Genomic DNA, 17,704 nt, shown 5'->3' with positions numbered 1-17,704 from the left:
GAAGACTATACTCTTGAAAGACTGAACGACTCGGTAATATTTATGAGTTTGATATGCCTTTGAGTATGTTCTACTATGACAAAGATTTAAGAGCAGAAAGTGGACTTATAGGCTTGAGTTTTCAGACAGCAGAACTGAGGACAATCAAAGCAACCAAAATATTTATGGAACTAGAGAGAGGAAGGACCTCAAGATCTGAGAGCAAACTCTATACAAAAATTTGCTGACTGCAAAATTAAATATGCAGATGGCTAAACTATGATTGCATACTGGAGATTACTGGGAGCCTAGACTAGAAAAAAAAGGAAAAAGAAAAGAAGCACCATCTTCAAAGCAAACAATTTGAGCAGAAATATCAACTGCTGCAAGCAATAGGTGAGAAATTCTGCATTTTTAATTCAGAAAAGTTAACTGTCCACCACTAGAGAAAAAAAAAAAAAAAAGAACAACCCTCAGAAAAAACAAAACAGATTTTCAGAATCATTGCAATATCTTTTCCAAAATGTGAAGTTTTCAATCAAAACTGTTTATTTTACTTATACAAAAAATAGAATTTGTAGAGTAAATCTATACACAGGAAAAAAAGTAGTCTACAGAAATTGAATTCACATGAACCCACAATTTGAATTCTACAGTATTTATATCAAGTACTATAAATGTGTTCAAAGAATGAAAGGAAAGTAGGTAATGAATAGTAAGCTGATGAATAATTATTAGAGAAAGGAAATAATAAAAAATAAATTAATTGGAAATCTGTAAACAGAGCTGTGATGAACATGGGAGTGCAGGAGTCCATCGATGGATGATTGGATAAGGAAACTGTGCTATATATACACTGCCGAATACTATTCTGCCATAAAAAAGAATGAAATTCTCCCATTTGCAACAACATGGATGAGCTTGGAGAAACTTATGTTGAGTGAAATAAGCAAGGCACAGAGGTATAAATACTGCATGTACTCACTCATAAGTGGGAGCTAAGAGAGAAAGAAGGAAGGAAAGACAAACCACACTGGTGTGTTGGACTTGCAGAGGGAGAGAAAATATTTAGGGATGCAAAGTGGAATGGGAGAAAGGGGGAGGGGGAGGGAAGATGGGGATAATTGGGTGGAGGACATGGGTACAAATGCAATTTGTGGTAGTGGGCATGCTGTCAATATGATTCTGGCCTTCACATGTAGGGCATGACGGGGGGGCAATCATCTTTGTATCTCATGAATAAATAACAAAAACAAATACTGGTGAGGAAGTAGAAAAGATGAACACTTCTGCACTGTTCTGTTAGTGGGACTATAACTTAGCACAGCCATTATGGAGAACAGTATGGAGATTCCTTAAATAACTACAGATAGTATTATAAGATTCAGCAATCCCACTACTAGTATATATCCAAAGAAATCGAAATCATCATGTTGAAGAGATACCTACACTGCCATGTTTATTGCAGCTCTATTTACAATAACCAGGCCATGAAACCAACCTAAATGTCTATTGATGGATGACTGGATAAGGAAAACGTGGTATATACACACAATGGAATACTACTCAGCCATAAAAAAGAATGAAATTCTGTAATTTGCAACAGGCATACAGCTGGAGAAAATTAGGCTAAGTAAAACAACCCAGATGCATAAAGAGAAATACTGCCTGTCTTCACTCTTAAGTGGGAGATGAATTCATAAATAAACAAACAATAAAGAAAGAGACAGAGAGAAAAAAAAAACAATAATCACAATAATACATTAAACTTTTAGAAGGAAAAAAACAGAACTGTGGTTACTAGAGGTGGAAAAGGAGAGGGAAGGGGGAGAGAGAGGGGGTTTAGTGAGGAATTGGTTAATGGAAACAAAGAATGATGATCTATTGTAATGATGAATAAGCTAACTAGCCTGATTTGACCATCACATATTGTACCCAACTATTGTTAGTCAACTTTGTATCCTACAAATAAGTGTAAATTATCTTTCAACAACTCTCTCTCTCTCTCTCTCTCTCATATATATATATATATATATATATATATATATATAGACATATTGAAAGATGAAAGAAAAAAAAATCTGGTTGACCAAGAATTTTACATCTAGCAAATCACATTTCACAAATTAAGGAAACATAAGGACATTTTCAAGTAAATAAAAAGGGAGATAAGGTGCTGCTGGTAAACCTGCACTCTAAGAAATACTAAGGGAAATCATTCAGGCTGAAGGAAAATGAAATCCATGGTAACTTGAATATATAGGAAAGAATGTAGAAAATTGAAAATGATAAAAAAAAATTGTTAAATATAAAAGACTAGGCACACACATACATTTTTTTCTATTTTCTGTTTTCTCTTTTCCCAATAGTTATACTAATGTTAAATTTGTTTCCTATCTCTGTTATCTGTTAGATCTAACTGATGCAGGGTACCAGGAATAGTATGGTAGTTAAGAGAAAGTGTTCTTGATTCTACTTGCCACTGTGTTACCAATTGGCTGTATTATCTTGGGTAAGTTATTTAATTTTTCCATGACTCACCTTTCTGATCCGTAAAACAGAAGTAATAATACTAATCCTTAAATGTATGGAATCCTTATATGAAGTTAGTCAATATCTGGTGTTGAATACCTATTACCAATTATCACTATTGTTTCTAATCAGTCAGAAAATGAGTAAAAATATATATTGGAGGTGCAACTACTTATACCATTAGTATATTAGAGAAAAAATGCACTTTGAGAGTGTTAACTCAGACAAAGTGATTAGCCTAGTTGGACTTTTGGGACAGTTTTAGGTTTCAAGATAAGCTGAGGCTGGAAAGTAGATTGAAAATCTGGGTGCAAATATTGCAGCAATGTGGAAAAAAGAAAGCAACAAAATAAAAATAAGGTAAAGATTCTTTTAAAAAGATACACCTGAAAAAAATTAGAGCAGACAGATGAGGATAATACACAAATAAATTGATCCTGAGAGAGACCAGGATTTTCTTCAAAATAAGTTTGAAACCAAATGCATATCTGAAATAGGCATATCACGTTCTTGAGGCAACAGGAGAGAAGGTGAGTTCCATTTTTGCTGTTTTTGTTGTTTGTGTAATTTTATTATATGTCTTATAGCGTGAATTTAAAAGCATAAATCCTGAGTTCTGTGATCTTGGACTGATCACTTCAATTCTATCAGGCTTAGTTTTCTTTATTATAAAATGTAACTATTAACGCTATTTCACTAGGCTAGCTGAAGTTTTAAAAGAGATTTATCATGTGGAAATAATTAATATAATACGAGGGTACTTCAAAAAGCTTGTCGAAAAATGGAGTGAAGAGATAAGAATGATTCCATGAACTTTTTGAAGACCCCTCATATTTAGTAGATATGTAAATTATTGTTTGAATCACCATCCCAGTGTCTCTTTGTTCAGATTCTCTTTCTGCTTTCCCCAAAAGTATATTCCCAACTAATGACAAGAAGCACAATTAGATGTGCTTCCTGAAACAGTACCATTGGGATTGGGGAATCCTCAGAGACAGAAGCTGTTTGGATGGAAGCAGATATGATTCATCACCTGGGGCTAGGGGTGCGGAAGAAGGTTTCTTAGTGTCACTTAGGGACATCACTCTGTTCAGAAGAGGAGTTTCCGCGATGGACCTCACGTCTTTCTCTTGCAGGCTAGCCTATTGAGATTCAGTCTAGTGCCTGGCTACTGAAAGGCAGGTCTTGCTCTCACTGCGAGCCTCTTCAGGTGAGTGGAGAATCCTCCCTTGCCTAATTTCTCCCATGCTTTGGTTTGCAGCAGATTTTTAGGAGGCAGCAGAGCCTGCTGGCTGATTTTTGGGCCAAGAAATACCCGATGAAGCACCTGCCCTCAGTCCCGATTCTTCCTTCAGTGCTCAGCGTAGACTCACATGTAAAAGAGCCTGCCCTACTCTGCCTAAGGAAGTTGGAAATGATAAAAGCACTAGAGGGTGGGGTTGTATAGACACAGAGGATTACTACTGAGCAAGCTGTTTCTTATTCTGTATTCATATCAGTGAATGCCCCACAGTACCTGAGGAAAGTCTTCATTATATGGGAGAAATAATGTTAGATTAGGACTGGCTATACTTGTTCTCTACTCCTGGTTCTGTGTGAATTCAAGAAAGTCACTTCACTTCTCTTGGCCTTTGTTGCCTGATAAATGAAATAATATCTATCAAGCCCTCCATTTCCATCCCAAGTTCTAACAAGCAATATCTCTGTGTGTCCATATATGTGTTCTTATGTGACAGTGTATATCCAAGGTCAGTATGAACATACAAGTGGTACATTTATCTACAAATTTCCATGTTATCCTAATACACATGTATGTGTAATATATGTGCGTGCCTGATATATTTGCAGATATGGGTCATAAATAATTAATGTGCAATGCATAGTTTTGAATGTGTGCAATGTGCATGATTATGTGTGAGTGCTTATTACGTGCCTGCATATATGTAGTCATACATGTATTTGTGTGTGTGCATACGGATATGTGTGATGATTGTGTATCTGTGTATATGTGTGTGCATATACATGAATGTGAGAACGGATCCATATGTTTGTGTGTATAATATAAAAATACCTCTCTGGAGTTTGACTTCAGTATAAACCTGAGCTTTTTTTTTTTTTTTTTTTTTTTTTTTATTTTACAACAGGCACAGAGAAAAGAGAATTCATCTCATTCTGCCATTTAAAGAAGCTAAGCATCTGCTGCCAAGGTTGAAGAAATTAACAAATGCATTAGGGATATCACTCAGAATGGGGTCTACCAATGTAACCTCCTGGAGGGGCTTTGTCTTTCTGGGCTTCTCCAGCTTTGGGGAGCTGCAACTCCTGCTCTTTTCCTTGTTTCTCTCTTTGTATCTTGTCACCCTGACCAGCAATGTCTTCATTATCGTAGTCATCAGGCTGGATAGCCATCTGCACACCCCCATGTACCTCTTTCTTTCCTTCCTATCCTTCTCTGAGACCTGCTACACTTTGGGTATCATCCCTAAGATGCTCTCTGGCCTGGCTATGGGGGCCCAGGCTATCTCCTATGTGGGCTGTGCTTCCCAGATGTTCTTCTCTGCCTCTTGGGCCTGTACCAACTGCTTCCTTCTGGCTGTCATGGGCTTTGACAGATATGTAGCCATCTGTGCCCCACTGCACTATGCCAGCCGCATGAATTCTATACTTTGTGCCCAGCTGATTGGTAGCTCCTTCCTCAGTGGATACCTTTTTGGGCTGGGAATGACACTGGTCATTTTCCACCTCTCATTCTGCAGCTCCCATGAGATCCAGCACTTTTTTTGTGACACGCCACCAGTGCTGAGCCTTGCCTGTGGGGATACAGGCCTGAGTGAGCTGGGGATCCTCATCCTCAGCCTGCTGGTCCTCTTGGTCTCCTTCTTCTTCATCACCATCTCCTATGCCTACATCCTAGCAGCAATCCTGAGGATCCCCTCCACTGAGGGACGGAAGAAGGCCTTCTCCACCTGCGCCTCACACCTCACCGTGGTTGTTATTCACTATGGCTGTGCTTCCTTTATGTACTTGAGGCCCAAAGCCATCTACTCTCTTGAGCGGGATCAGCTTATTTCTGTTACCTACACAGTGGTAACCCCTCTCCTCAATCCCATTGTTTATAGTCTAAGGAATCGGGCTGTGCAGATAGCTCTGAGAAATGCTTTCCGAGGGAGCTTGCTGGGTAAAGGATGAAGGCTAACCCAAAGAAATACTCCCTTCAGAGTAGACTGGCCTTAAACCAGGAACCCAGGCCAATGGGCTTGAAATTCAGGGCCTCAGGTAACGCAGTCCCACCTCCAAGCCCCTAGAAGAACCTCATCCCATCTCCTGCCCTTCTCCCAGGCTACTTGCGTGTGCAGAAGTCAGGGCTTCCTGCTCTGCTCACTGTGTTCAACTTACAATGAACTCCAAATATGAATCTTGACTTTCAGCCTCATACTCACAGATGCCACCCCTAGGTATTGAAACTTGTAAGAATTATGAATTGTCTGAATTTATTAAAATTATTAAGATTTTTCTAATGTGCTGCACAAAATGAGGGAAGTTTGAAGTAGTAAAGTTGAAGGCAGGGTTAGCAGAAGCCCTGTCAGGCATATTATAGAGATTTCTAAAATTATTATATCATTAGACTATTTGACCTGTAATATTCTTTCAAAATCTGAAATTCAGTGACTATCAGTCTGACAAATTAGTTTAATGCCTTATTTCTTATCTCTCCCATTGGGTGTTTTTCATCTTTTTATATAGTTGTCCTTGCTGTCTCTGACTCATTATTACTTTGTGCTCTTCATTTTCATTGGTTATCCAAGCTGGGTAGATACTATTTCGGAAAATAGATTTATTTCCTATTTTTTTGATCATTGCCGATGATCTCTGGCGGCCTCATAATCGTGCGTGTGAAGAACCCTCCTTATTTGGGTCACTTTCCAACTGGGATACTATCCTTTTAAGTCTAATACAGAGCTATGTATTCTGCCTGTTTCACCTGAGATGTATCATACATGGTGCCAGACATTGTTAGGGGTGAGTAAAAGTGTAATGAGCTCACACAGCTGTCAGGTATTAGAATGCAAGCTCTTCAACTTACTAGCTCTGTAACCCTGGGTAAGTTACTGAACCTTCTTTAGCTTCAAAGACCTCATCTGCAAAGAGGTTGTAACTCCAGAGTTTTCTTTTGGTGACTAAACAAGATCATGAATATAATTTAGCACAATACTTGTATCACAGTTATCTTTCAATAAATGTCAGCTGCTGCTATTAACAATGTTTTAAGGAAAGTGGTATTGGCTTTTAGTTTAGGGAGAGTTTGTCTAGGAGGAGGACCAGAGAAGGCTTCATGTCTTATAAGGTAGTACTTGAACTTGATCCTAAAGGATGGGTGACTTTTGGATGCACTGGCTAGGGATGAAGGACATTCTTAGATGAGAGAACAAAATAACCAAAGGCTAGATGGTGAGACAACATAGAGGAGAGTGTGGTGAATTGTTTAAAGGGGGATGGAAATGCCTCACAAGTGAAGGTGAGAAGTTAGCTTGGCCGAGACTGTTTTTGGAGATGAGCATCAGTTTGAAAACCTTGCTTTAGACATGATTCTTTTGGCAGTAGGAGATAGGATACAGTAACCTTTTGAGCAGAGATCAGAGTGGCATCTGAGAAGTGATGTAGAAAGATTAAACCAGCAGCAGAGAGGTTGATGGATTTCAGAAGGGAGAAATGAGAGGCTAGGAACCCAGTCTAAGAAATCCACCACCAACATTCTTAAGAAAGGCAAAGAGACTTGAAATGCATAGTGACATTGGAAACTGAAGAAAATTAGAAACATAAGAGATTTTGAAAAGGTTGGAGCCACAATGATTTAGCGATGAGATAGAAGTTGGGCATGACTTGAGAGATAAAGGAAGAACTTAAGCTGAGAGAATATTTTTCAGGTAGGAATCCATATTTTTCATACTCCCTGGGAAGAAATACAGTACATAGCTAGGAATTTGGTAAATACCAAATTTGGTCAGAATGAAGCTAGATCTCAGAAAAGATAACAGGTGGGAGAGAAGTAGATGAGTTAGATGACAGAAACGGCCCAGGTCAGTGGAAAAAGGCTATCTACTCTAAGGTCCTTTTCAGTACAGGCTGGAAGTAATCTCCCATTGCACAGAGGTTTTTTGAGAGAATTCATTTCCACAATCTACTGAATCCACTCAGTGTAACATTCCCTAAATGCACACTGACCAGTAGTGGGTAAGGATGTTTTAAGAATTAAGTAATACTCAAAAGTCCATCTAACTTCCAAATATAGTATTTTTAAGTATGGAAAGGAATAGAAAAACTTGAGGGGATTTTTTAAAACACACATTCCTGTGATCCATCAATATCAGCCTTGGCACAATTGATCTGTGGCAAGAACAACAGAAACAGTCTACATGATTCCCTAGGTGATTAAAATTCCTTGCCTTGATTAAGGATGTAACCATGTGCTTTAAAAAGGCAAACTCTTGGGCCGGCCCGGTGGCGCACTGGAGAGTGCACTGCTTGGGAGCACGGTGGCGCTCCTGCCAAGGGTTCGGATCCCATGTGGAGACCGGTTCCCGCTCACTGGCTGAGCGCGGTGCAGACGCAACACCGAGGGTTGCGATCCCATTGCCGGTCCCCAGTACGGGCGTGACACCGAGGGTTGCGATCCCGTTACCGGTCAGTAAAAAAGACAAAAAGGAAAAAAAAAAAAAAGGCAAACTCTTCTTTCTAGTACACAAACACATGCAGAGAAAATCAGAAGTCTCTCTGATGTTAACATGTCCATATATGCCCATTCAGGATCATTTTAAAAGGCCAATTAATACCAGAGACTCCAACATCAGACTTACTTAGTCTCGCCACTTTTTAATTGTGTGACGTAGAGAAAATTTCTTAATATTTAAGTGCCTCCATTTTTACAATTGGAAAATGAAATTATAACATCTATTTTATAGGACTTCTTTTGGTGAAGATTAATATAAAGTCTTCAGAACAAAACTTGCTATACATTAAGCCCTCAATTCAACCATATATTACTTGAATTTTTTAGACAGTATCGTTTTAGGTTGCTCTACCTTTTACCTAGCTGATGTTGGTGGAAGCCAGAGTCAGCAGCATCCAGCATCTTATATTTCATGATATAGCTCAACAAAGAGTAAAATTCTGTCCCTGGGAACTGTGTCTGAAACTGTCTGAGAAAATAGGAAGATGGATCTCTATCCCTGAGACTGGAGAGGATTAAGTATTGGAAAATAGGTCAAGTTATAGGCAGAACATGGAAACAAGAATCAGATGGTTGGCATCAAAGACATCCTTAAAAAGTAAAAGAGTGTTCTTTAAAAAGGAGTGGAAGAATTTTGGAGTTCCAACCAAGCAGTGGGAACCATGAAAGAAAAATCAGGGATGCATCCTCAGGTCTGGAGCTCAGGGGCAGGCCCAAATCTATACATTGTAAAGAAGATAATTAGCAAGAGTAAGGCAAGGATTCCAATTTAAAGTCAGTAGATAGATGGTCAAAAGAAGATGAGAATTAATTAGGAAGGACTTAACACTGCCATTAACAGGACAATTTGATATAAGTTCTACTGTTATAATATTACACAATATTTATAGTCTCCTACTAAATTATGTATGCTGATTTAGATATTGCCATTTTTTGCTTGAGTGCGTAAGTGGTCAGAATCTGATTTCAGAAAAAGCTGTATGCAGTTCTGACAGTTTCATCTTCTTATAATATTTTCATTGCCTCCTCATGTAAACATTGTCTTTTTAGCCTTTAAATTACTCTAATCTTTTTTTTTTAATGGTGCTAATTGACTTTTGTTTTAAAGAACATTTTTTGACCCATCACATGCATAATAATATGATTTAGGCCTTGAAAATCTTTGGTGAGAATGGAGGGGTCCGGGGGGTGGAAAGAATAACACCACGCCAACCTTTGCCTTTGATTATTTCCAGCATACATATTTTCAGATTCTCCATACTTTGTAAGTGTGATATTTAATGATACTGATTTTTGATGATATGTTGGGCTACAATTTTTTCTACTGTAATCATTTTTGGTAACTCATAATCAAACAATTTAGACATTTGTGAATATTTATTTTCAAAATATTTTCTGATTGTTATATTTCATAGTACTTGATTGTTTAAGCAAGAATCAATAAAATACATATATATATATATATATATATATATATATTTATTTATTTAGAAGCAGAGATAACAGCGCCACACTCTCCAGAGTGAGCCACAGGGCCGGCCCTAAAAGAATACAATTTTAAAACAACTTATAATCTTATTACTTCATAAATTATTATCTATTCATTTGTAATTTCTAATAAATATCGGCTGTTTTTTCTAAATATTAGCAATGATATTGTGAATTTTTGAACATGTTGAATCCTGCTTAAGTTTTTTAACATAGGTAATTTTAGATGTCATCTTTCTCTTTAAATCATGATTTGCTTGATGGAGTTATCAGGACTTTCCCATTTTTCCATTCCTGATACAGAATAAATGCTAAGTAAGTACTCTACTGACAAGTGAAAACATGAAAGACAAGGAACAACTCTCTTGGCTATGCAAGAACTATGCTTAGAAGCCTTAATCCTCTAGTATGTATTTCTGCACTAAATGATTCTAGACAATGTCTACAATTCCTATACTCAGGTATTTATGTCACATTGACAGCCTTCTGAGAGGTAGTGCATGAGCTCTGTAATCTACTCAGTTCATGACAAGCCATCTAGATATACAACTGGGCACTACAAATAATTAGGGAAGTCTGACTCAGAGTCTGGCTCACAAGGAGGAATGTAGAAATAGCAATGTGATGTAAAATACAGGGGAATAAAAATAGTATAAAAATGGCCACTCTGACTACAGCACAATTATTCATTTGAAGAGTCTGGATACATGGCTAATCTATACAGATCCATCAGAAAAAGAAAAAAAAGAATGTTTGGTGTTTGGAACTGTGGGAGATGCAGTAAATTAGTGAAGAACAGTTGTAGCTCTTCAACCTGGAGAAAGGTCAAGTATTTCTGAGGAAGTAGGATGTAGGCTAACTACTGGTTAAGATTGAATGATACTCTCAGATTGTCCAAATATTCAAAAGACTCTTCCAATCCTGAAGTTACATTGGCATTCTCAGAAGCAAATATCTTTCTTTCCTTTGGCTCAAAAATCTCCAACTCCTATATGAAGCTTTCCCAATGTGACTCATAACATTCATTTTTTTTTTCCTTTTGTTAATGTGATCTACTTATTAATCTTTTATGGTTACCTCCTGATCCTAAATTTAATTAATCAATTGCTATTAAAATTGTGAAAATGTCCATACTACTCAAAATGATCTACAGGTTTATGCAATGCCTGTCAAAATAAAAATAAAATTCTTCACAGAAAGAAAGAAACAAACAAACTAACTAACATTCATATGCAACAACTGAAGACCCCAAATAGCCAAAGTAATCCTGATACATACATACATACATACATACATACATACATACATACATACATACATACATAAATAAATCTAAAGGCATAACACATATTGACTTCAAACTATACTACAAAGCTATAGTAACCAACATAGCATGGCAATGGCATAAAAACAGATAGATCAATGGAACAGAGTAGAAAACTGGAACTCAACCCACATACCTACATCTAACTGATCTTTGATAAAAGAACCAAGAACATACATTGGGGAAAAGACTGCCTCTTCAATAAATGGTGCTGGGGAAAGTGGAAATCCATATGTAGAAAAATAAAACTAGATTAATACCTCTTACCAGATATCAAAATCAATGCAAAATGGATTAAATACTTAACTATAAGACCTGAATCTATAAAACTCCTAAAAGAAAACATAGGGGAACCACTTCAGGATATAGGACTGGGCAAAGACTTTATGAATATTATCCCAAAAGCACAGACAACAAAAGAAAAGATAAACAAATGGGATTATATCAAACTAAAAAGCTTCTGCACAGCAAAAAAAACAATTAACAGAGGGAAAAGACAACCTACAGAATGGGAGAACATATTTGCAAACCGTGCATCTGACAAAGGATTAATATCCAGAATGTACAAAGAAACCAAACATCTCAACAGGAAGAAAACAAGTAACTAGATTAAAAAATGGGCAAAGAAGCTGAATAGAAATTTCTCATATGAAAATATACAAGTAGCCACAAAAAATCCTTGAATTATTTAAGTCAAGTGCACAGATATGATGTGGGGAGTGGGGAGGAGAGGGGGTGGAAAGGAATGGGTATATGGGCATGAAAATCAAGTTCAATGTATTTTGAGAAGTAAAATAAAATAAAATTGAATTTTAAAAAATTGCAGATCAAAAAAAAAAAGAAAGAAAATGACAAGTCATGCTGTTCTCTAAAGAAAAAATAATAGCAACTCTTTGTCCTCACCTCTGATTCTGAAAAATAAAATTACATTTGGATAAATGAGTGATTCAAATACCTTACTTTCAATGGATAAATATTACACTTCTATTGTTTATCTTTACTCCATACCTATCCAAGTACATACTCACAGATATTACTTAGCTGAGATCAGAGCTCAGAAGCTACTATCTGGAATTTTGATGAAAATATTGAGGATATTCACATAAATAAAAGTGTACATGAAAAAGTGGATTAGTCCCATGAGAATGACAGTGGTATTGGTGTAAGTAATGGTAGTAACACTGGTGATGGAGACTTAGAACAGAGAATTAGCTATTCAATAAGCAACAATTGGAACAATGAATAAATGATAGTGGACACAGTGAAGGTAGGGGTGGAGGTGAGAATAACAGAGGTGGAGATGGTCAGCAAAAACTGATGGTGGTGACCATGTTGATTGTGCTTGTATGGTGGTGAAGCTAGTAGTGACGGATGAGAAATCTTGCAAAAATAATTTTTAAGAAAATGGATCTCACTTCCCAGATGCTCAAGGTGCTATCTTCCCCATATGCAGAAGGATATGCAAATTGGATGGACTTTCTTCATGAGAAACTGTTGGGAACTTGCAAAACTTCTCGTGGAGCACAGGAGCAGTGTCTCCCTGGGATTACCCAACCGTGAGGGGTGCAGAGGGGAGAGAAGTCATTTGAGAAATACAGGTGGTCTGCTTCACTTGCCTGACCAACTTCCTGCCCCAGGGGAACCTTTACTGAGAGCAGTCGCTTAGCAACTCCAGGGAACATAAGCAAGGAGCCCCTGGGAGGCCAGTGTTTCCAGGAACATGATATATACGTAGGGGATTGTCTAGGGGTAGAAAGGATGCTGAGGAGGATGCTACCAGTTCTAATGTTATCAAGACAGACAGGTAACGGGCAGGGTTGGTGCAGAAGAGATAAGAGCAACTGAAGAAGAGAACTAGGAGAGGGCTTTGACCTTTCCTGTGTGAGGCCTATGACGATGTGGGAGGAAAACTCAAGGGACATTGATATAGACCACCCACCTCCACACGCACCCCAAAAACACACTTCGATGACTTTAGAGAGCCACAGACGACTAGGGTTGTAAGGGCCTTTATAAAACATCTGTTGAAAGTTCTTCAATTTGGAGAAGATGAAGTTGAGGTAAAGAAAAATGGTCAAGCCCAGTGGTCATTTTGAGTTAGTGGCAAAGCAAGTTTAGAAAGCCAGTTTCCAAGAGAATGCGCGTTCTGATATACTGCAGCCCTTCTGGACCAGCACCACAGGGGCCTGGCTGCATCAATCCTCCCCTCCTCCAACCTCTTTGAGAATTCCTGATCCATGCTTCCCGTTGGGATCTTTCCTTAAAATGTATCCCATCTGCTCATTGATTTTTCATCTGGCCCTACAGTTCTGAGCTTTAAGAAATGTTCCCAAATTATCCACAATTTTTTCTCCCATTTCTTTCTCTTTCAGCCCTTAATGTGAACATTGCTGAGTTCCAGAGAGGCTCCCTGAAGATTCCTTAGCAGTCATATTTTAAAATGTGTATGTCTCCTTTTTCCACTATTTAGTATAGCTGGTTATAGGATACAGGGGATATGCTATGGGTGGTTGTCATAAAGTATACGGGACATGTTACTTGGGACTCTAGGAGGACAAGCACGGGGGTTTACTGGTCTCCTCTGATATGTGGGAAAAAATCCCGGGGCTTGAGATGCAGAAGCTACGTATTATACAACAAGAAAAGTTTTGATCTGTGAGTCAGGGAACCTGAACACTCCTTTCCCATCAGCGACAGATATTGAGCAAATCACTTCTGCCTTTTAGTCTTCAGTTCCTTTTTTGCAAAATGAGTGGAGTTGTTTTGATAATCTGTAAGTTCTTTTCAAGCCTGTATGAGGGCACTTCAAAAACTTCATAAAAGATTCCCACTTTTAATTCTACTTTTTTCCTTTTAATTCTATTTTTCCATGAAGTTTTTGTAGAACTCTCATACATTCTACAGCTTTGAATCTGAAGAAATTTCTCAGGAGGAAGAATCCTGAAATCATGAATCTTCTATTTTTATTCTCTGTGTCTAGTAATTATGGATCATTTCAACCATACCTGGAGCCAGAGTTTCATCCTTGCTGGTCTCACTGCCAGTGAGACCCTACGACCTCTTGCCTTCCTGGGGACACTCTGTATCTATCTCCTCACCCTTGCAGGGAACGTGATTATCATCATCCTGGTTCAGGTAGATTCTAGACTGTACACACCCATGTACTTCTTTATCAGTGTCCTCTCCTTTCTGGAGCTCTGGTACGTCAGCACCACGGTGCCCACGCTGCTACACACCTTGCTTCACGGGTGCTCACCCATCTCATCGACTGTGTGTTTTTTCCAGCTGTATGTCTTCCATTCTTTGGGCATGACTGAGTGCTACCTGTTGGGTGTCATGGCACTGGACCGCCACCTTGCCATCTGCCGCCCCCTCCACTACCATGCACTCATGAGCAGACGGGTACAGCTTTGGCTAGCTGGGACCCCTTGGGTGGCTGGCTTCTCAGCTGCACTTGTGCCAGCCAGTCTCACCGCCACTCTGCCCTTCTGCTTGAAAGAGGTGGCCCATTATTTTTGTGACCTGGCACCACTAATGCAGTTGGCATGTGTGCATACAGGCTGGCATACTTGGATCCATATTGTAGTGATTGGCATGATCACCTCATGCAGTCTTGTTCTTATTTTGGGACTCTATGGAGGCATCCAATCCACTATTCGATCAAAAATTTGTAAAACATGAAATTAACATTGACTTAGTTTTGGATTGGGACAAATTGGGAAATGTAAACAGAAGAGCAATACAGGTAAGGTCCCTGCATGGATGGACCTAGAGAGAAATATATTAAATGAAACAAGTCAGGCACAGAAAGAGAAATATCACATGTTCTCACTTATATGTGGGAGCTAAAAATAAATAAATAAATACACAAAAAATGCCGGGGGGTGTGGGGGGAGAAGATATAACAATTACAATTCCTTGAAGTTGACATGGCAAGCAAACAGAAAGTACTTTGTTGGGAGGGAGCGGGGAGAGGGCGGCTGGAGGGAAGTTTCGGTAATGGGCCACAATAATCAAGCACATTGCATACTGACACACACACACACACACACAAAAAACAAGTAAGGTCCCTGAACCTAATATGAAAGGAAGGACACATAAATGAAAAAAATAACTAAAAAAAATAAAAAAAAGAATGAAGTGCAAATTTTTAGGTAGAATTTCATTTTAGAAATTAAAAAGAGATCAAACTATGTTGAGAGAATTTGGAAAAATCAACATTTGCTGTGGGTGTGTGGTCAAGACAGAATTCTTGGAGAAGGGTCAATAGGGTAGTAAGTGAGATTAGCAAAAAGATAAATAGAAGGACACCGTGGGTGAATGTTCAGATGTGGATCGGTGAGCCACAGAAAAGGGGTCATCGAGTGTGGAGCTGAGTGCTCCTGGATGATCCTGCTGTAATAGGATTCTTGAAACTGGAGCTGAGAATTTACTCTCTAGTGGGGAAGAGCAGGGGATTGGAGATGAGGGTGCTGGATGTACTGATGGTCTAAAGTGAGTTATAGATACACAGCCTGCACTTTAAATTTGAAATCATCAGTTAGTCAATCAAGAAACATCATTGATGGAGTCCCTTGAGTATAAAACTAGCTCTAGGAACTGAGAGGAAATACATAAAAGGTAGGCAAAATTTGTTTTCAAAGAGCTTACAGTTTTGTTTTGAAGAGTCAACTTTCTCTCTCCTTCTCATACATGTGCAAACACACACACACACACACACACACACACACTCCAGCAGCAATGGCAACATATTGACAAATACCAAGAAACAGACATTTTCATTTTGATCTATGTGCATCTGCTACAATGGGAGGTCATAAAATAGTAGTGGGAAGGAGTGCATAGATTGGCAGAAGGAAAATGAGGAACTGAAAGTAATCTCACAGAACTTTATTCTGACATTTTCCCGTAGCCTCAGACTTTGAGATCCTACCCTGGGCACCCAGTTGGCAGTTCTCTGAAGGTTCTCTTCTGACCAGGGTTACAACTGTGGGATACTCCTAGGAGATTGCCAGTCTCAGGATAATAGGGCAACAGCTGTAATGAAAATACAAAAAGAAAATTCATTTTTGAAATAATAACTCTCCGGGCAGCATTTATTTTTATATTGATAAGGTAAACAAAATTTGGGTTACCTGTTTTTGAATAATGATGTTGAAATGCTCTCTCTAATGCAAGAATGACTTGGTGTTTATTTTAATTGATTTCAGGAGAAAAGATGTGTGTTGAGGAATATACGTAGGGTGGCTTACAGCAGCCTTGGCTTTTTTCTAAATTCAGAAATTCTAATACCACAGAATTTTCTGGAAGCACCTACTATTAAATGTGGGTAGATTGTCAATTGGGGGTTTTTCTATGACAATTTAGCCTCAAGTAAAATTTCGCTGATCATTCCACTTAGATCTAGACTACATTTCTACTCTGACATTTGTAAAGGGAAATCAATTTCAATATTATTAAACTATGAAGGTTAATCTTGCGGGGAGATAAAACACAACAACAATTGTAAAAATCAATCCTGTGATTCTTTTCTTTCTCAAGCCAAGGCAATTTTTCTCTTGTGGTGAGAAATGGTTGGGTTCAAATCTCAGGATAAGCCAATGAATAACTTATGAAGACTTATTCACCATTTACAGATAGGTGAATGACACCAGAAAGTCACTGAGTCATTGAATTTCTGATTTAGGCAGTGTTTAAGAAGAGATAGCATTTATAATAGCAACAAGATGCATACAAATTAACTGACAAAAGATGTTACAGGCTCTTTGGAAATTCTTACAAAATTTATATTTAAATCCATTTTATGACATACAAATGAAATAGAACACATTTATGGATAAGAAAATCAATATTAGAAAAAAATCAATGCTTTCTAAACTGGGCTATTGATAAAATAAAATCTGATAAAAAATTCCACCAATAGAGGAAGCAGGGTCTCCAACTGCAGCAAAGGTGATGTTCAAGGAAATGTAACAATCTTTTCCTGAGGCCAAGAATACTCAAGACATTCTATAAGAAAAAAAGGAAAAAAGAAAAGGCAGCACATGGTGGTGATGGGGATTTCCACCTGACACCAAGTGATTAAAACTTATACAATAATTTATTTATGCTCAGTGGTCTACAAAGGTGACAGTGAATTATAATTTAGAAGAAATTATAATTATACAATGAAGCACAATTTTAAATATGAAGGTTTTCTCTAATGGCCTTTCAGAAACAGAACTAAAATGATCCTTGTAGAAGTATATTAAATCCATATGAGAAACTGAAAAAAATATTCAGAGTTTGAATTCCCAAGTAGGAGGTTAAAGGGTGTAGTCAGAGTTTATTAAAAGATCCACACTGGGTTCAGCTTCAGTATCGACAGGGGTATAGGCTGGCCAGTTAGCTCAGCTGGTTAGAGTGCAGCCTGATAACACCAAGCCTCATACTGGCCTGCTGCAAAAAAAAAAAAAAAAAAGAAAAAGAAAAAAGAAAAAAAAGAAAAAAATTGGCAAAAACTCTTTTATGTAAAAAAAAAAAAAAAAGAAAAAGAAAAAGAAAAAAGAAAAAAAAGAAAAAAATTGGCAAAAACTCTTTTATGTTTTTTTTTTTTTTTTTTTTCAAAATTACTACAAAGTTGAGCAGAAGGGAGAAAGTAGAATGTAATTATC

General features: G+C 37.9%; 2 protein-coding genes across 2 annotated transcripts; both read left to right on the top strand.

Moving 5' to 3' along the window:
* The first annotated feature begins 4,716 nt into the window (after positions 1–4,716).
* LOC103610147 (olfactory receptor 10Z1) lies at positions 4,717–5,703 on the top strand. The gene has a single exon (XM_008594371.1). The coding sequence runs from the start codon at positions 4,759–4,761 to the stop codon at positions 5,698–5,700; it is 942 nt and encodes a 313-aa protein (XP_008592593.1). The 5' UTR covers positions 4,717–4,758; the 3' UTR covers positions 5,701–5,703.
* Positions 5,704–14,036: 8,333 nt separating this feature from the next.
* Positions 14,037–14,732, top strand: LOC103610150 (olfactory receptor 6N2-like). Its single transcript, XM_008594374.1, has one exon. It carries the CDS (start codon positions 14,037–14,039, stop codon positions 14,730–14,732), a length of 696 nt encoding a protein of 231 aa, XP_008592596.1.
* The last annotated feature ends 2,972 nt before the right edge of the window (positions 14,733–17,704 follow it).

The sequence above is a fragment of the Galeopterus variegatus genome, unplaced genomic scaffold (assembly GCF_000696425.1).
Source record: "Galeopterus variegatus unplaced genomic scaffold, G_variegatus-3.0.2 Scaffold10672, whole genome shotgun sequence".
Lineage (NCBI taxonomy): Eukaryota > Metazoa > Chordata > Mammalia > Dermoptera > Cynocephalidae > Galeopterus > Galeopterus variegatus.
The sequence above is the reverse complement of the archived record's forward strand: the minus strand, read 5'-3'. Positions and strand labels throughout refer to the sequence as shown.